The following is a 20,974-nucleotide window of genomic DNA, read 5'->3' on the forward strand; positions in this document are numbered from 1 at the left end:
CGGGGCATAGCGAAGCCATATCTTTGCTTATAGACCTATCTGACATCGTTTTCTGACGCAAAACAGAAGCGGATAGGACTTTGTCATTGATTTACTGTCTCTATACTACTGAACACAGATAAAATGTCATATTGCTATGTAAGTATTACTGTTCAAAATATTATGGTTATACGTTATTTTTGAAATTGAGTGTCTTTAAATTGGTTAGTGGTATTATATAATGGGGATATTGTACACTAGTGTTTTTGTGATGCAGCAGTGATGACGAGAGTGTTGGAATATTGCCAAAACGTGGTTGACAGTTGAAAATTGTTTTCATATAGGCTAGTCCCATCCCCATCCGCCATTATGCTGAGATACAGCTAAACCATTTTTATTGATAGTATTTGAGTTTCTCGACAAACGCGCGAGAACACGCTGGTATAATAAATGACGGTCAATATAGCCTATATATATAGTCCGCTTCGTTCCGTTGCTACCATAATATAACAAACGTTCTTGTGTAGCTGCAATTTCTCGCGGCAATTGCTAATATAGAATATAAACAAAAGACGCAATTTATGCTGTAGGCTGCCAATGTCAAAATAAATGATCAGGTAGGCTACTGTGCGCGCAGCTTGCAGGGATGGCAAGTTGATATTTCGTTTAGTTTTTTTTTTTCAATGTCGTATTTATTATTTGAAATATGTATTATTATTCTATCTGTCTCCAAGGCGCTCTGAAGTGTGCATTCTCTGCTAAGCTGAGCAATGGATTGGAATATGTGTCTGATGTAGTGTTGCACAGTATACCAAAACTCCAGCACTTTTTCGGTACTTAAAAAAAAAAGAAAAAAAAAAGAAACGGTTCCGTATTAGAATTTTCTGACGTTCGGTAGTTTTGTGTCAAATATAAAAGCCAGGGAAATGTGTCTTCCACATTACTGATTGAGAGGATGAAAAGTGTAATTTGTCAGAATCTTCACTAGATGGCAGTAGCAACTAAGGTTGCCAAGTGAGGTGACGTTGCGCTTGTGCACTTACTCGTTGATCCAGCGTAAGTTTCGACTCAGTTCACTTCAGTAGTAATGGGTGTTCTAATTTGGAAATATTTTATTATAGGAAGATGCTGTATTGTTATTAAAATATGCTGTTTTTTAGATCTATTTAAATGTGAAAGACCTGTTTAAGGATTATTTAGTTTACAATTGTTTGATTATCGAAATTTATTTAATACATTTTTCTATTGTTTAGTGTTGTAACACTATAGGCCTATGCTTATTAATTTGTTGAACAGGCTTCAACTTAAAGGTTGTTAATAAGCCTCGAAAAATCGAAAATAAGGTCAACCCTTGTGGACATTATGTTTCTGTTCTCTTAAGGTAATTTCAGTTTTGTTAGGTACCGAGTATCGAACCAGTATCATTTAAGTTTCAAGTATCATTTCAGTATCGAGTATCGTAATACTAAACCTGGTATTGGTATCAAAGTCAAAATTTTGGTATTGTGACAACAATAATCTAACGCCTTTTTTAGTTGCGGTGCGGAAGCGCTGCAGCTCTACATACATGCCAGGCCATCTAAGTGTTACGACATGCCATGTAAGTGCTACGACGTAGTAAAGGCCTTTACGGCAAGCGGCCAGGACACATCCATGGCGAAGCAACTAAGCATTCCGACAGCGTCTCTTAGCCCAAAATTGGCCATAAGTCATCAATATTTTATACAATCATCATGAAATTCAGTAGATATGTTGGGTGAAGGCATAAGATCATGAGGAAAAAGCCATTTTAAAATCGCTCCATAGGGGGCACGATGGTGCCAATGCTTGGACCCCTCCCAACGCCGCTTGCAGCTTTAATTTTTTCTTATGTCCTGCATTGCAAATTTCATCAGAAGGGAGCACCATTTACCAAAATATAACAGTAGGCCAGTACATAGCTATACCTCATTATTCCTCGAAAAGTATTTATATTGTGTTATATGTGTGTACACTCCGTAAATGAACATCAAAAATGTGTGCCAAATTTGTCAACACGACTAGCCAGTTATTTCAGCAAAGCTACTGAAATCCAATTGTTTTTTTTTCAGATTTTTATTGTTGTTATTATTATTATTATTGTTGTTAGGGGTCCAAGCAGTGAAACCTTAGCACAACCACACTAATTGCACTGAATGTTATCTAAAAATGAAAATATCGAAATATTTTATTTGCAACACATTAAAGCCACTATAGCTATGTAGATTTTTTTTTTTTTACTGGCTCTGTCTGCGGATGAAAATGAATTCTGTACTGCAATTTCTGTGCCATATATAACCACATACAAATTCTAAACCTAAGTTACAGGCTTTTAAATTGTTGCCTGATAATGTGCAAACTGCCTTGATTTCTAGAGAACAGAAAGCTTTTCATCAATTTGAATTAAAGCAAAAGCTAGCTGACTGTTAACATTGCCACGGTTACTATAACTATAACTTATGGAAACTTACTTGTCGTGCAGTTTCTCCTTTCTACTCTAGCCTTCTTTTTTAAAGAAGTATATTTCTATACCCAGATGTGCCAAAAGCAAAAAGTTTGACGTTTTTATTAGCCTAACTCCAGCTATCTAACCTAATGTTAGCTGTTGACTAACTAAATTAATTACTGTATACTACTATAGAATCAAGATTACTTTTAAAAGCCAAGAAGAAACAATGTGAGTTTATGTTTTACCACTTAAACAATGTCATTTTATGCAGAAAGTGGAAAAAAAGAGGTGCAGTAAAGGTATACTGTAGATGCAATGGAAATTTTATTTAGCCTGCATAAACCAAATTATGCAGAAGTTCAAAAACATAAAAAATTAATATGCTTCCAATCGAGCTGGTACAGGCTCCACCACTGGCTTCATTACAGTCGCTAGCTGGAAGATGTGCTATGATCAATCCTATAGCGGGACTTTTGCCGTTTATTGAAGGTGCAACAGAAATGTTTGGTGCCGTTGACCATAATCAAATGCTTTCATTTTTATTGTTCGACTAACCAAGTACCGTTAAAAAGCTAATTTTATGGGTTAGTGCTATTGGCTTATGCTAGCTATATCATATAAACCTCATACAGGGATCAGTAAAGGCTAACAACACACTAGCACGTACTTCTTGTTAGTTTTATCACCACTGCTGTGAAGTGAAAGGTGGACAAACTACGTTTTCTATGAGAAATGATATGTCTATGCGGCATGCCAGCATGGCTAGTGAAACCGGCTATAATTTTAGCAATGCAGCTACAAGTACTGCTGAAGCCAGTTCATATGAATATTTGACAGACTTTTATGAACAAATTTATATATAGGCTTATTTGAGATTACTTTCGGCTCGCCTCGAAAACAGGTGAGTGTAGCTGATTGCAGTCGGGGGAGGAGTCAAAAAGTCGGACACTTCTTGGTTGACTAGCCTGCTCGTCTAGCAATGGCAGATATTGCGTTGGTGTTTTTTGCTGCCGATGAAGTGGATGCAATAAAAATCCCACTACATCTGACAGTTTTGGCTAATTATAATTTCGAGACCATTGATAATGTTTGGCCAGCTAATTATTCTTTGGTTTACTGGGGGGTATATGAGAACAGCTACAACTACTATAGCACTCACTACATTACATTACAGGCATTTAGCAGACGCTCTTATCCAGAGTGACGTACAACAAGTGCATTAGTTCAAGGTGCAGAGGTGCAAAAGAAACAAACTAGAGTTAAGTAAAGATCGTAGTGCCAGAAGTGACCACATAGATCAGAACTCCAACCCTGTAGAGTAACCTGTTCAGCAAACAAACAAACAATCCTGCCAAGTACAAACTAGCACTGAAATCACATTTGCCTAATCAGAATCAGACAAAAACAATCCTGCCAAATAAGAACTAATGTGACCGTATTAGCCTAACTAGGTACATTGAGCTAAACTATAGGCTAGGGAGGGGTGGGGAGAGGTGCAGCCTGAAGAGATGAGTCTTTAGTCTGCGTTTGAAGGTAGTCAGATTCTCTGCTGTTCTGACCGTCACGGGGAGGTCATTCCACCAGCGAGGGGCCAGGACAGACAGCAGACGGGAGCGGGAAGTACAGACACGAAGAGGGGGAGGTGCCAAGCGTCCAGAGGTGGCAGAACGGAGAGGTCTGGCTGGTGTGTAGGGTCTGATGATCCTCTGGATATATCCTGGTGCTGACCCCTTAGCTGCCTGGTATGCAAGCACCAAGGTCTTAAATTTGATGCGAGCCATAATAGGTAGCCAGTGGAGGTCAGTGAGCAGGGGGGGTGACATGGGAATGTCTGGGGAGGTTGTAGACCACTACAAATTGATGTGAATCAAGTCTTCCATTTATTATTATTATTATTATTATTATTATTATTATTATTATTATTGGATACAGGAGTTTGTGTATCATGAGCTTCTTATAATTACTTTCTCATTATATTTTATTCTGAGGTTTTGATAGTTATTTCGATATAAACTCCATTGCAGAGATGTTTATTAAGACATCATTTTTGAGGAATGTGTAAAGCATTCAATTGTGAACGTCAGTACTCTGATAAAAATAATTTGGTAGTTAACTCTCGCGAGAGTTAACAACGCTCACATTCACGTTCAATTAGTTGCAAAAGGACATGTTCAGTTCACCGTTCACCAGAAGTATGAGCACGTTCAATGAACGCCGGTCTTTTAGCGCATTCATGCACAACACTGCATTAGAGTATTTAAACGGTAATAATTTTTTAACCAACTGTTGTAGAGAGACGGGGCTAATGTCCCTGGATTCCTCTCCTCATGCCCAAAAACAGTGTTGGACCATTGAAAGTGTGTCTGGTTAGATTTTTAGCTATTTTGAATTTTCTGAAATACACTTAAACTACAACTCCTCTGAAGGCAACTGACCGATTTCCATAAAACTTGTGATAATATGGTCAGGGGACACTTCCCTTTAAAAGCTGTATAAAGAAAGTTTCCATGTGAAAAATTCGGGCTGCAGTGTTAAATAAAATTTTTGTTTTCATGCATTAATTATTCAAATTAAATAATTCTTGACTTAGTTTATAGGATTGCAACTGAAATGTACTTCACATCAGTATGAAGAAAACAAAATTTGAACGGTGTCGATCAGTTCAAAAATGTAGAAACTACCACTAATTTTCTGTTTATGCAGGAAAGCTGATTGAATCAAATTGTTTTGAATGGGCTTAGTTGTTATTTTACTGTGTCATGATGTTTTCCTCTTTTTCGGGATTTGTTCTGTTCAAATTCAGTGAAACTTGGGACAGTGGAAGGTAGTTATTTGCAGAAATGCAGGGGTATTTTTGATGCCGATTCATCACTTGGTGGCGCTTAATAGTTGAAATTGCAGTTATTAATCAATCATAACTTCTACACTCTTCAACCTAGAGACATTTTATGTCTTGTTAACGATGCTAATAATTCCAAAAATGGTTTGGCATAAAGTTAAAATTTATATCAACACTCCAGCTCTAAAGTCATAGCTAGATTGAACCACATGGCGGTGCTATTGAGATCAAAATATAAACAGCATTGAGAAAGTCACTTAAAATCACTGTTACATTAGACGGGTCCCTACATTGATGGCATAGTCCACATGTAAAGAGTTTGTGTCCACCTTCAATGACTCTCTGTGCTTGTCAACTGCTCTTATTCAATTCAGTTAAATTTTATTGTAGCACTTTTTACAGAGAACTGTCACAAAGACACTTTACAGAGTAGCAAGGCACGAGACAGAGCAAACACCAGGCCTGAACCCCCAAATAGCAGGTACATAAGGTTATAATAATAATACCTCAGATTTATATAGCGCTTTTCTAAGTACCCAAAGGCACTTTACATGGGGGGGGGGGGGGGAAAGATAAATAAAACTTTATTAGGTGAAAGAATAAAAGAAATTATGTTTAAAAGGAAAAACAGTAAAAACAATAGGGGGGTGGGGGTTAGCTGGGGAAAGCAAGTCTAAAGAGGTGGGTTTTGAGGGCGGTTTTGCAGGATGGGAGGGTGGGGGCATCTTTGATGTGGTTAGGGAGTGCGTTCCACAGGGAGGGAGCCCTATCACCTCAGGTTTGGTGCTTGGTCCTGAGGGTTTGCAGGAGGTTGGCATCACCGGACCTGAGGGATCGGGAGGGGACGTGATGGTGGAGGAGGTTGGAGAGGTAGGGGGGAGCTAGGTTGTTGAGGGCCTTGTAGTTAAGACGAGTGCATTAACTAAGTCACCTACGAAACAGCTACCTAGTTACAACCCTAAGCTTACAGTCAATTTAGGGATTACAGGGAGGTAGGGAGGGATGGGGAGAGGTGCAGCCTGAAGAGGTGAGTCTTCAGTTGTCGCTTGAAGTGGGTCAGTGTCTCAGCTGTTCTGACCTCCACGGGGAGGTCATTCCACCATCGTGGGGCCAGAACAGACAGGAGACATGTTCAGGAAGTGCAGGTGCGAAGAGGGGGAGGTGCCAGGCGTCCTGAGGTAGCGGAACGGAGGGTTTTTCATCATCCAATTTTATCAAAATCTTCAGAACAGAAAGGAAACATAGCCTGCCATGGGAACATTATTTAGCCTAAATTGTTGACCAGATCTGTTGAACGAAGTGAAAAAAGAGACTGGCTCGCGAGGCTAGCTGACCAGTAATGTTAGGTGTCCATGGAGCTGAAAGTATCACCGGAGGTTTTTGGCAAGGAAAGCCAGACGATCCACTTGCTCTGGATCCAGGGAAGAACGTTTTTTGTTGGCAGAGGAACGTTAGCACAGGAAATGAACTTTGCATGCATGAACATGATTCGCCGCATGAAATTAAAGCCTGTATATTCATGTTAATTACAAAACGCAGGATCCAAAACTAATGTTCGAATGCTCAAACTTAGGTTCGAACTTAAAAAATAAAATAAAAAATTTCGAATAGTTTTCGAACTTCAAATATTTTTGACAGCCCTACTGGAGACGTGTGATGAAGGACGTGTGATGAAGGTAAAACACTCCCAATGGGAAGAAATCTTGAGAGAGATATTTTAGACTGCTCTACTGACTGAAAGCTTGGAATTCCCACTTGAAAATGATGCAAATGTTTCTTCAAAACAGTTGATTTGTGGTGAAATACATGATTATGTTGTGATTTACAGCAATGCGTAATTTACACAATTTGGGTAGATTTGGAGACACTGGGTACACTGCTTACTTTTTGCTTTGTAGATCTTTAGTAGTTCTGCATATCCATCCTTAGATTTTATGCACTAGTGGCCAAAGGAGTTTTTGATGCAGGATATATATAGTTTAACCTGCTATATATATATATGCAATCTCTCAGTATTTCATTGCAAACTAAAAAAAGAACAAGTTCATTTTTTGCTTTTTGCTGAGACAATTGCATTTGTGGCGCTTTTTTTCTTCCTAAATCATAAATATAAACTAATCTAAGTTAGTATTTAAAATGGCACAAAGGTACCATTTGCTTCATTTAAGCCATTTCCCAAGTCCCTGTGATGTTCAATCCTGGAGTTACACATTTTTAAATAGTGGCTCAACAATATCTTCGTAAAAGTATGATGAATAATTAGCTAGTGCAAGATTTGGATTTTCAACATTATCTTATAAAGGTAACCCACCTTCAAGTTAAAAATGTACTTGCACCTTTTGAGAGCTTACCGGATATCGACTTTTCCGCAGCGACTACGGCATTACATTACATTACATTATAGATTCTTAGCAGACGCTCTTATCCAGAGCGACTTACAACAAGTGCATTACAAAACTCAGAGACAAGCGCTTTACAACATTCCTGCAAGAGAGCTACAATAGGTATAACTTTGCAAAAAGTGTGAATTGTACCCCTTTTTTTTTTTTTTTTTTTTTTTTTAAATATATATAAATTCCCACCCCCCACCCACCTAGTTGTAGATGAACCTAGTTACATGAAAATAACATGACGCGTGGTTACTCAGTTGAGGTTTAATGGATGTTAGAGGGTAGTGGGGGGTGATGAGGTGAGATGTAGCTTGAAGAGGTGAGTCTTCAGTCTACGTTTGAAGACGGCCAGGGTCTCTGCTGTTCTGACTTGCACAGGAAGGTCATTCCACCACCGTGGGGCTAGAACAGACAGGAGGCGTGACCGGGTGCTGGTGCGAGCCGGGGCAGGGACCAGGCGACATGTGGCAGCAGAACGGAGAGGTCTAGCTGGGGTGTAGGGTCTGATGAGTTGACGTAGATAGGGAGGGGCTGACCCCCTGGCTGCTTTGAAGGCAAGCACTAATGTTTTAAATTTGATGCGAGCCATCACGGGGAGCCAGTGGAGGGTGGTGAGCAGGGGGGTAACGTGGGAATGTCTGGGGAGGTTGAAGACCAGACGCGCTGCTGCGTTCTGGATGAGTTGCAGGGGTCTGATAGATGATGCTGGGAGGCCAGCAAGCAGGGAGTTACAGTAGTCCAGGCGGGACAGGACCACTGCCTGGACGAGGAGTTGGGTCGAGTAAGTTGTGAGGAAGGGGTGGATCCTCCGGATGTTATACAGGAAGAACCTGCATGAACGTGTCACTGCTGAAATGTGCTCGGTGAGGGACATCACCACGCCAAGGTTTCTAGTTGAGGGTGATGGTGTGAGGATGGTATTACCTAGGGAGATAGAGAGATCAGAGAGAGGGGAGTTAAGAGCCGGAATATAAATGAGCTCTGTCTTACCTGGATTGAGCTTGAGATGGTGGCGGACCATCCAGCTCTGAATATCACTCAGGCAGGCAGTGATGCGGGCTGAGACCTGTGTGTCAGAGGGTGGGAAGGAGAGAAACAGTTGTGTGTCATCAGCATAGCAATGGTAAGACATACCATGAGCTGTGATGACAGGGCCAAGGGACTGGGTGTAGAGAGAGAAGAGGAGAGGACCAAGGACCGAGCCCTGTGGGACTCCGGTGGTGAGGGGGTGTGGCGCAGATACTTTACCAGCCCAGGCTACCTGGAAGGAGCGATCTGAGAGGTAAGACTCAATCCAATTGAGGACTGTGCCACAGATCCCCATTGCAGATAGGGAGGACAGGAGGGTGGGGTGGTCGACTGTGTCGAAGGCTGCCGATAGGTCCAGAAGTAATAAGACGGAGGAGAGGGAGGCTGCTCGGGCTGCGTGGAGAGCTTCGTTGACAGAGAGGAGTGCGGTCTCTGTCGAGTGGCCTGGTCTGAATCCAGACTGATGGGGATCGAGGAGCTCATTCTGTGAAAGAAACACAGAGAGTTGATTTGATGCAGCACGTTCAATGGTTTTTGACAGAAATGGAAGGAGAGATACCGGTCTGTAGTTTCCAATGATGGAGGGGTCTAGTGTAGTCTTTTTCAGGAGGGGGAGATGAGGGCCTTCTTGAAGGTTGACGGAAGCAGCCGGATGTCAGGGAGGAGTTAACCAGGGAGGTGATGAATGGGAGAATCTCGGGTGAGATTGCCTGGAGGAGTGGTGAGGGAATGGGGTCAAGGGCACAGGTTGTGGGGCGATGGGAAAGTAGGAGTTGTGAAACCTCAGAATCGGTGAGGGGAGAGAAGTCGGAGAAACAAGGGGAAATGGTGAGGGAGGGGGAGAGTACAGGTTGAGGGGTGGGGAGTTGGGAGCCAGTGACCGTAAGCAGAGGAGTGGAGAGACAGGGGGAGGGGAGCATAGGGTGAGGTGGAGTGCAGAAGGAGTTGCGGATGACTGCAATCTTCTCGTCAAAGAAGGTTGCAAAGTCGTCAGCAGTGAGCGAGGACTGAGGGCGTGCAGATGGCTGGCTGAGGAGAGAGGAAAAAACAGAAAACAATGACACGGCAGATGTCATTACGTCCATCATTGCATTGAAACGTCTTCTAACGTGGTGTGAAGCTGTCAAAATGAACTATTCTTTAATCAGTTGAGAAAAGATCAACAATCAGAGCTCCTTCACTGTGTGGCTACGGCAACAATAATGTCAATAATAATTAGAAGAATAATAATGAAAGTGTCTGAATGTATTGGTAGCCTATAGAGCAAATAAATAACCTTATGTTTTATTTGTTACCTGTTGCTTTAAAAATACTTTTTTTTTTTTTAAACTTTAAAAGTCAGCCATCGGAATCTGAATCGACTGATTTGGCTTTTAAAAATCGGCAAATGGAATCAGCCATAAAAGTTAATTAATGATCGGTGCACCCCCATTTGTACTAGTATTATTCTTATTATCTTTTTCCTTCTACTTCACACTACATTTTTCTTATGCTCATGCACAACATTTTCCAGGCATGTTCGATATGGCTGCCGATTTATTATGCATGACACACATGCAAATGTCATGTACCACCTGCAAAATTGCAACACTTAAAAAACTATTATGCCCATCCCATTTGATGTACATCCGTGATATTCATTTGTGAATATGCAAAAACTGTGGAAGATATATTTGACCACACTTCCTGAAAATCCAGCCACTTTTCAAAGTTAGGAAATATACAAATTTAAAAGGACACATGTAGATCATGTGTGTCACATTTTATGAACCGACCACCCAAAGTGGCGCTACAGCACTTAAAAATTGCAGTATTCAAATCATTACTGCAGATATGCCCTTACTTCCAATAAACACCAAATTTGGTATGGGTGATATTTGGTTAAGGTGTGCTGTCCATGAAAAAGTATACGTTGCTATGATAAATTTTTGCTGAACAACAATAACTTTACTGGTAGAACTTAGTTCAAATGCACAGGCTGAATTATATCTCTGTCAGTCCCCCTCCCTTCTCCCACCTTCCTGCTCTGATGAGAGCTGCAAGCTGGCCATAAATCTCTCCTCCTCTCCCCACCCCCTCCACTCACACAACTGCTGTGTTCAGTTGATCCTTAACATATAGCTATATTCTGTTTTCTACAGTATAACGGCCTTGAAAATGGTTTCACCCTTCAATTAAAAAACTAAATTAGAATTTTTGCGGTAAAATCCCTGCGGGATGGGGCGGGGTCAGATGTTAGAAGTCAGGGGGGCGGTAAGGGAAGAAGGGACATGGATCTCCTATGTCGGACTGGGTGTTTGCTAGCAGCTTGCCATTTTCTTTGCTAGGTTTGACTAGAGGCGATCTTAAGGTTGAAGTTACATCAAATTTGCCTTTTTTCATTTACTGTATATAGTTTAACATGCATGCTGGCTACCATACCTTCAATGTAAAATCATTAAGCAATAGGTGTTACACTTCGAAATTCAGAAGATCAGGTAATCAGGTACACAGTGTGTTTGGGGATGCTTTTATTATAAAGAGGGTGGAAATAAGTGGTAGTGATAAATAGGGATGTATCCGAATCCAAATACAGTATTCGGGAAGGCACGAAAAATGCGATGGAAACAGATGTTTATTCTACCCAAAGTTGCTTGTTATTATTTGGATTCGGGAAAAAAAAAAGTCAGCCCCATGTTGAGTTCTCATAGCCTCTATGCACGGGCGGGGGAGGGGGGGGGGGGGCACAAGTTACACACACCAACAAACTTTGAGCCATTGCGCTGCAAAACGTTTAATAAACAAGTTCTGTGTGTCAGCCATTATGTTTCTTCAAATCGATTCATATCATTGGATGGCCACTAAATAAAAATGCCCATTCTGTTTGCAACATAGGACTTCGATTTCACTAACTAGTCATTTAATTTACTACACATTATTGAAAAGTGATCGCTATATTCTGTAGTCGTCCCCACCAAGGCAGCGCACAGCAGGCAGCGGGCTGAGAGCTGACCGTTCCCGACTATCACTCGAGGAAACTCTCGCATCGAGGAGGAGGTGCGGGAGCTAGCAAGACGCAAGCCTGGTGTGGCAGCTGGATTTCTTTCAAACCCCCGCAACCTATACATCAAAATGAAGCTTAGAACCTGTAGTTTTTAGCTGTATGTGTTAATTTCCTCCATTAAAAATAAAAAAAACCCCAGTCAAAATATTGAAAAAAACTGATGTTTTACCTTGTATTTCAGTCAATATTCATCCGTTTAAGATGTAACATGATGTATGTATCAGTCATAGGTCTTGGCTATAATGAACACGAAATCCATTCATGGTAACAGTTGCCACCAAGGGAAAATATGAGGACATCTGATGGTTTGTATACTATCCAAACTTAGTTCAGTAGGGGAGAAAAATAAATAAATAAAAATAAACAGGCAAAAAAAGTTCATGTAGGCTATTACTGTTATGTAATGTAGTAATTCACGTTTCCCTAGCGAACTGCAGTAACGTTAACACATCAAGAAACGCGAACGCAGCATCATTGGAATTTAAGATTATTCCATTCAACTGAAGGACATGTTTCCACATATCTGTACTGTAATTAGTTTGAATCTTTCGATTCATAAAACATTTTTTTCTGTTTCTGATTGTTCAATGTACCCCAGTTAAGGGGGAAGGGGGGGGGTGGTGGGGTTCAGACAGTTCATAAAACTTAGTTTAGTTAAAAATAAATAAGAGAGAGAGATGAGAAGTACAGTATGAGGATGTGGAAATATATTTCATAATTAATTATATGCCAATATTAAATCAATTTGATGCTTTGAAGGCACAGCAATTGCATTGGCAATTAATGTTAGGTTAAAAAAATACAACATTTGCCTGATTTAACGTGACTTCCGGTATAAACCACACCCACTTCCGGTCTTATATCCGAATACAGATACGGATACAGATAATTTTGTTGGTTGAACAGATGCAGATACAGATAATGACGTCTCTGTACACCCCTACTGTCTGCTGAATCAGAGGTTCCCCACACCAACCAGGCCCGGAATACCTCTTTCTCACCGCTGGAGTCCACCAACGGGTCCTTACATTGCTGCCAGGACATGCACCAGCCAGCTTTTGACCACAACCTCTTGTAGCTGCTTCCACAATCAAGGTATTGGACAGGGTCCTTTCAGACTCAATGTCCCCAAGCTCTTCCGGGATATGGGAATAGCGGTCTCAGAGGTGGGAGTTGAAATCCCTCATGACAGATTATTCTGCCAGGCTTTCCCAGCAGACCCTCACTACATGCTTGGGCCTACCCAGTGTGTCTGGTAGCTTCCTCTGCCATCTGATGCAACTCACCACCAGATAATGATCAGTTGACAGCTCTGCTCCTCTCTTCATCCGAATATCCATCACAAATAGCCACCAGTCTGATGAAACAACCACAAAGTTGATTATCAACCATTAGCCCAAGGTGTTCTGGCACCACGTGCACCCATGAACACATGATGTTCATTATGGACAAACCATGACCAGCACAGAAGTCCAATGACAAAGCACCGCTTGGGTTCATATCAGAGAGGCCGTTCCTCCCAATCACAACCCTCAAAGTTTCCCTGTCATTGCCAATATGAGCATTGAAGTCTCCCAGTAGGACAATGGAGTCAGTAGGTGGGGCCTTTTCCAGCACCCCTCCCATCTTCTCCAAGAAGGCCGAATACTCTGAGCTGCTATTTGGTGCATAAGCATATATAACATTCAAAGTTTTCCTCTCCGCTGCATGCAGTCGCTTTGAGGCGACCTCGTCCACTGCAGTAAACTCCAACTGAGTGGCCACCAGCCCGGGGGCTTGTGAGTATCCCCACTTCCGCCGGCACCTCTCAACCTGGACAACTCCCGAGTAGGAGAGAGACCAGCTCCCATCAAAGAGTTTGGTTCCAGAGCCAACACTGTGGTTAGAGGTGAGGCCAACTATATCTAGTAGGTACCTCACAACCTCACAGACCAGTTCCGACTCCTTCCCCACCAGGTTACATTCCACGTATGAAAATCAGTTTCCGCAGTCTGGACAGATGATGCCTGAAACTACCAGTGCCCACCTTAAAATATGACACAATGTAAAAAATTAAAATGTTATACAGTAATACATACATCATCGTATGTACTCTTCTGAGTTCTGACCCACTCCCAAGAAAATTTTCTTTAGTGTGGCTAATCACTGAAATGTTAATAGCTGCCAAACTGTTTGATGTAAATTGATGAAATTTGGCTGCTACATTGGCACACTCATCCTGTGCCAAATGCTAAAATGTTGCCCCAATAAATCATATGTTAGTGCTGTACAGTTCAATATTTCTTTTTAATGCGAAAAATCACTGTTGTCTTTTAGACCTTAAAAACTTGATGCGATGATCAACTTCCTCATCTGGAATATATACCTTTACCTTATATGTTGCTGCCATCTTGGATTGCTGGAAATGCCAGAAATATTGGAAATGCTATTAGCTATTAAAGTCTGCCCCCAGTTTTGGGCTAAACACATGGGTGAGACCTCTGAAGCCTGGCACAGTGACACAGGGTTACCTCCCTTTGGCCATGATTTTGGCATGGAGTGGTGTAATATTGGTTATGTGTGCTTGGACCCTATGCATTGCTGAAGCTGTATTTATTTTTATTGTTATTTTTCTTCCTTAAAACAGTGTGGAGCAAAAACTGTAAATCATAGAGCTATGAAACTTAGCAGGTATGTTGCTTTGCCCTGCTGCACTCTAACACAACTATTTACATTTTGGACTATAACTTCAATAAATTTACCCCATAAATCAAAATAGTTTTTCCCCAGATTCCTTGGCTCATGCCGAACAAAACGAATTTCCTAATTTAATTTGCGCCTGCCAAAATTTCTGCCTACTCTTGCAAAGTAGTCTGGGATAGTTTGACCCATCGTCACCAAATTAGGCTAGAAAGAATCTTTGGAGTCTGACCCTCAATAAATTATCAAACAAATGTTCACTTTTCTAACAAATATGGCTGCTGAATGTCATTAAATGGTTGTGGGCTTGGCCAATTTTATGAAAAAGCTATAACTTATGAATGTAATGTTCAATCCTCACAAAATGTGATATACAACTACAGCAAGCGATTCTGAGGATGTCCACAAGTTTTGGCTTTTCTCTGTCAATAGGTGCTGCTATAAGAACCAATTAACTAAATGTCTGTAGCAGCATTCTTTCTGATTTTCAAATGTGCAACTACTGAGTTAGAGTCCATGTAAAAAGCAGACTTGACATGACTTGACATACTGCCCCTCTGGAGTCCGGTAATGTTTTTATTACTCTTCCCATTATCCAAGAATTGCGCAGGGCAGATTCGTCTACTATCAAGACGACATCTCCTGGTAGGAAGTTCCTTTTTGTTCTGGACCACTTCTGTCATTCCTGAAGGAGTGGCAGGTATTCTCTGGTCCATCTGGTCTAGAACAGATCAGCCATGTACTGGACCTGTTTCCAACGTTGTCGTGCATACTGATCATCTTTGGTGAAGATTCCTGAGGGGATGCTGGGTTGTGTTTTCAGTAGCAACAAATGGTTGGGTGTTAGTGCCTCTAGGTCATTAAGGTCATCCGATGTCTTAGTGATTGGTCTGTTATTGATGATTGCTTCAACTTCACACATGATGGTCTGGAGACCTTCATCATCTAGCGGCTGAAGTTTGAGCACTGAGTTGAGAATCTTCCTTACCGTGCGGATTTGTCTTTCCCACACACCGTCGTGGTGGGAGGCTGCTGGTGTGTTGAATATCCATTTGATTCCTTTATGCATCATGGTGTTATGTATCTATATGCCTGATTCAGCTTTTCAACTTCCTCACGTAGCTCTCTTTCCCGCCAACAAAATTAGTCCCATTGTCTGAGCGCATGAGTGTTACTTGTCCTCTTCTGCATATAAAGGACATAGGGCGTTGATGCAGGAATCAGTGTCCAGACTGTGGGCTATTTCGATATGCACAGCTCTTATGGCGAGGTGAAGAGCACGCCATATCTTTTGACAAGGCTACGCCCACGCTTGACTTCGAACAATCCGAAGTAGTTAACCCCAACATTAGTAAAGGGTGGCTGGTCAGATAACAAGCGCTCCTCTGGCAGGTCTGCCATTTTTTGTTCTCCAGCTTTTGTGTTGAGTCTCCTGCACACTGTGCACCTTCGGGTGATTTTCCTGATAGCTGAATTAGCTTGGGGAATCCAGTATTTTTGACGAAGTTTTGCAAGCATGAAGTTGCGCCCACAATGTCCAATTTCTTGATGGATGTGTTGTAGTATGAGACTGGCGAGATGTGAATCTTTAGAGAGGATTGCTGGATTCTTAGCCTCCTGTGGCATAGCAGCTTTAGTGAGCCTGCCACCGACTCTCAGTATTCTATCCTGCAGAATGGGGTCCAGCTTATAGATTTGACTGTTTTTCTTCACAGGAGTGTCTTTCTGAAGGGCCTTGATTTCATCTGTGTATTCCTGTAGCTGACTGAAGTGTATAAGCTCTACTTCAGCTTTGGCTAAGTCCTCCAGAGAGAGTGGGCTTGACTCCATTGTCGGCTTGTGTTTCTTCAGGTGCTGTTTGACGAGCGTTTTCTGTTTTTCTGGGTTGCTCTCAGCCTGACTAATTGTAGCTTCAAGTTCTTTCCTCTTGTTTTTCAGCTGTATCAGTATTCCTCTGAGTCTGAGAAACCATGCTACTGACTTCCTGAGCCGTAGCCATTCTGAGTAGTGAGTGATAAGCTTGTTCGCTGAGTCAACTTTCTCCTCTGCACTTACTATGTTGACTGTAGCACACTTCTTGACTTCAGGGTCATCTTCTGAAAATGAACTCACTTGATCATGTCGCTTTGGCCAGTCACTTTCTGGTTTCAGCAGGAGGTCTTGAATCTAAGTCTTACTTTGGATGAAGGTCTCAGCTTTTAATCCCCTCGATGCCTGATCAGCTGGATTTAATGTAGAGTTGACATACTGCCACTGTGAAGACTGAGAATATTCCCTTATCACTGTGATTCGGTTGGCTACAAACATTTTGAAGCGAGTGCTTTTATTTGAGATGTACTTCAGTACCATAGTGCTATCCGTCCAAAAGATGGATTCTTGGAGTGGGACTTGAATTTCATGTCTGAGCATCTTGTTTATCTTGATGGCGACAATGGCTGCCGTCAGCTCCAGTCTTGGTATAGTGATGTGCTTCAGCAGTGCTACCCTTGACAGTGCTTCTTGCCCTCGTCGTTAGTCAGGAGAAGGTAGGTAGCTGTGCCGTAGCCATCCTCACTGGCGTTGGTGAAATGGTGCAGCTGTGTCTTCTGTGTGAGTCCAAACCCTTCTGGTTTGATGCATTTGCATACACTAAAGCTTTCAAGTAGCTCCAGGTCTGAAAGCCATACTTCTGAGCATGACCTTCTTTTATCTTCTCATCCCAGCCGTGCTTCTTCTTACACAGGTCTCTTAGGATAAGCTTCATTGGCAGTATGAGCGGTGCCAAAAATCCAAGAGGGTCGTAAGTTGAGCTGACAATGGACAAGATTCCACGTCTTGTGATAGGCTTGTCCTGCACATTCGTCTGGAACTTAAAGCTGTCAGTCTTCGTGTACCATTGGACACCATGGGCTCGCTCCATAGAAAGTGTGTTGTGGCTTAGGTCCAAGTCTTTGACTCCAGTGGCCCTTTCTTCTTCTGGGATAGACAACAAGACACTCCTGCTGTTGCTCACCCACTTAGTCAGATGGAAACCTCCTTTGGAACGTAAAGCTTGGAGGTCGTTTACCAGGTCAACTGCCAGATCCTCTGATGGCACTGATCTTAAGCAGTCGTCCACATAAAAGTTTTTGAGCACTGTCTCAACCACTTCTGGACTTGTTGTCTCTCTTCCATCTTCTGCCGTTCTTCTCAGGGCATAGGAAGCGCAACTGGGTGAAGATGTGGCACCAAAAAGGTGTACAGTCATCCTGCAGTCCTCCATCTCTCCACTCAGATCGCCCTCTGGCCACCACAGGAATCGAAGAAGAGCAGCATCTTCATCCGGCACTCCCACATGATAGAACATGGATTCAATATCCGCCATCAGTGCTATCAGGTCCTCTCTGAATCTTGTTAGGACAGCAATGAGCATCTTGGTGAGGTCTGGCCCTTGAAGTAACTGCCCATTAAGAGAGGTCTGGTATGTAGCAGTGCAATCGAAGACTATGCAGATCTTCTTTTTCTTTGGGTGGTATACTCTGTGGTTAGGAATGTACCACACCTTGCCAGACTCAGCTGCTCCTTGGGCATTTTGACAGCGTAGCCATATATGCAATCTCTCAGTATTTCATTGAAAAGTAAAAAAGTGCAAATTCATTTTTGATTTTTTGTCTAGACAATTGCATTTATGGCACTTTATTTCTTCCCAAATTATGAATATAAACTAATATGCATTAGTATTGTAAATTGTACAGATGTTTTGCTTCATTTAAGCCATTTTTCAAGTCTCTGTGGTGTTCACATCTGGAGTTACAAAGCTTTAAATAGGGTACCCCTATTTAAGTGGGCAAGGATTGGCCAAATTTGGCATGTGCGCTAAGGGGTTAATCAATGCACAAACTGCTTGCAAAAGCTTCAAAACTCTTCAGATTCCTTTTCCAACAAAACTATTGCCTAGCAATTTCCTTTTAAGTGCAAAGACTCTCCAAAAATAGCTTGTTTTCAAACTTCAATGACATAAACCAGTTCCACAAAATGTAGCTCTCTGAATGCTCTTGACTTAATTAGCAAAGCTTTGACTTTGATTTGGCTAGCTTCAGCATCAGATTCGTTTTAGCCTTCTTTATCCTTTTCTTTCAATTTACTGGCAAATTAATTTGATAATTATTTCCAGTTCAGCATCCACAGTACCTTATTTTCTTGCCTTGCTAATGATTTTCACGTGGTCATTCATCCGTGAAACTCCTGCTATTTGTGTCATCTATCCTTGGCGAGTTGCGTGGCATCCATCGTCCTTGATGAGCAGAGTTTTTTGACTAACATGTAGCAGCACTCTTTCTGATTTTCAAATGTGCAACTACTGAGTTAGAGTCCATGTAAAAAGCAATGAGTCTGATGCGAAATAACATTTCTGGAAACCAGTAACTCCATTTCAAAAGGTTTAGTTAACAAGACCAGGTCAAAATCTAATATATGGCTGGACCTAACACACTTCATCCGGCCGACCAATGGTCTAACTTCATCACTCAGTGACTCAGTCACAGACATTCGCGTTTGTAGGGCTGGCCTCGCTGTTGCGGTCCAGCCAAAAAATGCAAAAGTTACAGGTTATTTTTGTCTCGTTTTCTGTCTCATTTTCTGTCTCAGTCAAAACTGTGTTGCTCCATGAATGAAGAACTCCGACTGATGCTAAAGACAGTGACATGGTTAAAGGTAATGGAGCATCTAAATTAAAGGGAATGTATTATGCCTACATAAAATACAAAGGAAAAAATATTAAGATCTGAAATAGTCAACAAATATGAATTACTGTAGCAATAACTGAAACTAATATTTCAATGAACAAATATGTACATAATTTCAAAATATAAAATCACAAAATATATCTTCGTATATAAATATATTTTCTCTTATTATGGCTCTTACAATGCCCATAGCTCTTCCACTGTTTTACCAATCAGGTTGAAAGTAAACTCCATCTCTGAACAATTCCACCAGGGCTTGCAAATATCTATAGATATCTTAATATACAGGGCCGCTATCAGCCAACTGGATATCTGCAGCCATTTGATGGGATACAGTGGTCAGTCACCATGAAACATGGTGAGCATGTTGAACACTTGAATTGGTACTGCCATGTAAAATGTGGGATCAGTTGGTCGTTGTGAGTTTAACATAAATGCAGGATTTCAAAGACTGTATCTTTGGCTGTGCTTAGCATGAAATCATGTCATTTACATCAGTAGATCTTGCATCCTTCAGATGAACAACCCTGTCTCCAATATCGGTTTTGAAAAGTCATTTTGAATTTTTGAGTAAACCTACTTTGTCCGATCGTTATAAAGATTTTCCATTTATGTGCAATGGATGTTTCTGAGACAGCAAAGGTAGCACTGTAAGAGAAAGTTTTGTATGGAATGTTGAAGTTGAAGTTTGAATGTTATGTCTATGCTGAATGTTCCAAAAGTACTTGCAAGAAACTAGTAGTATCTTAGAAAATATGAGTGTCATCATCCATTCAGATTTTAGTAGGTATTTGACAGGCTTCCCCATGGATGATGCTCATGAGACTTGGTATGTATGTTCACCTGACTTTGTACTACTCTATAAGTTAGTTGTGGTTAATAGGCCATTATGGGGGGCTATTGCATTATATCAAGTTTTGAATAAGTGTATATCTAGTTGCTTTAAGTTTACGATCATGCATCTGTATCGGTAGGTTCGGCTACAATGAACAGCTGTACCTCAATAATCTACCGCGGCAACCATTTTCAATTTTTAACAGTATCTGGTCCACGGCCAATCAGTAGTTGTTGGATGTGGCCTTTTTGACCAAAGTAGCTCATGGACGCTTTGTCATGGTACTGTTGTGCAATGCAAGTCTCTGTGACTGCATGCTAAATTTGGTGAACTTATGCTTCCTGATGCAGCTATGAAATAGAAATAATATATGACATTGAATAATAATAAAAAATCTAAGAATAATAAAAAAGTCCTATAATTTCTCAAATGTTTTGCTAATGAAGTTAAAACTTAGCATGCTTCATCTTTGTGGATGTATATGCTGCAGTATATGCAAAGATGATATGATATATCAAAAAACATTGCCAACCAACTTGACACAATCACGGGCTTAGCTATGGCAGATCATCTGAAATCTTGGTATGTATGTTGACATTTAAACATGGTAATTCTAACATTTTTGGTAAACTGGCCATAAGGCTACACTGTAGAATTAATTTAGGTTTCAAGCAAGTTGCATGTCTAGCTACATCTTATGTACACTTCCATCAACAGATTCAGCTTCTTTCAATGAACAACTTTGCCTGAAGAACACATCATATCATGTGCAAGATGTATTTCCAGCTGTAGACCTCTTTTGCAATGGAAGTTTTATTATTTTTTATTTATTATTTGGTAGGGACAATGTAAGTTAACATAGTACCACTCATTACAAAAGTTGATGTAACTGATGTATCGCATACAGAGATTATAGCTATTGCTAGTTTCCAACACCTGTCCCTAGTTAGGCTTTTAATAAGAAAAAAAGAAATACAAAAACATTTAATTATACAACATTATTTAAAGAT

General features: G+C 41.1%; 2 protein-coding genes across 15 annotated transcripts in view; one reads left to right on the forward strand and one right to left on the reverse strand.

Annotated features, from left to right (window-relative positions):
• map2k5 (mitogen-activated protein kinase kinase 5) overlaps window positions 1–20,974 on the forward strand; it is a 235,386-nt gene that overhangs the window by 146,918 nt on the left and 67,494 nt on the right. For 2 of the 14 annotated variants that reach the window (XR_010330020.1, XR_010330021.1), the window contains one exon: window positions 12,707–12,842. The exons of 8 other annotated variants lie outside the window; for them this stretch is intronic. Coding sequence is in view for 4 of the 6 variants with exons in the window: in XM_064335646.1 (XP_064191716.1) it covers window positions 12,707–12,842; window positions 13,461–13,492 (168 nt within the window). In the remaining 2 variants the exon portion in view is untranslated. Of the gene's footprint in view, window positions 1–12,653; window positions 12,843–13,460; window positions 13,788–20,974 lie in introns of those variants that run through there. 4 more of the 14 variants (XM_064335652.1, XM_064335656.1, XM_064335646.1 and 1 more) reach the window with 3 other exon arrangements.
• On the reverse strand, window positions 7,925–11,730 carry LOC135256012 (uncharacterized). Its single transcript, XM_064337886.1, has 4 exons — window positions 11,672–11,730; window positions 9,487–9,733; window positions 8,937–9,302; window positions 7,925–8,741 (listed from the first exon to the last, which is right to left on the reverse strand). The coding sequence occupies exons 1-4, from the start codon at window positions 11,728–11,730 to the stop codon at window positions 7,950–7,952; spliced, it is 1,464 nt and encodes a 487-aa protein (XP_064193956.1). The 3' UTR covers window positions 7,925–7,949.

This window comes from Anguilla rostrata, chromosome 5 (assembly GCF_018555375.3).
Source record: "Anguilla rostrata isolate EN2019 chromosome 5, ASM1855537v3, whole genome shotgun sequence".
Taxonomy (NCBI): domain Eukaryota; kingdom Metazoa; phylum Chordata; class Actinopteri; order Anguilliformes; family Anguillidae; genus Anguilla; species Anguilla rostrata.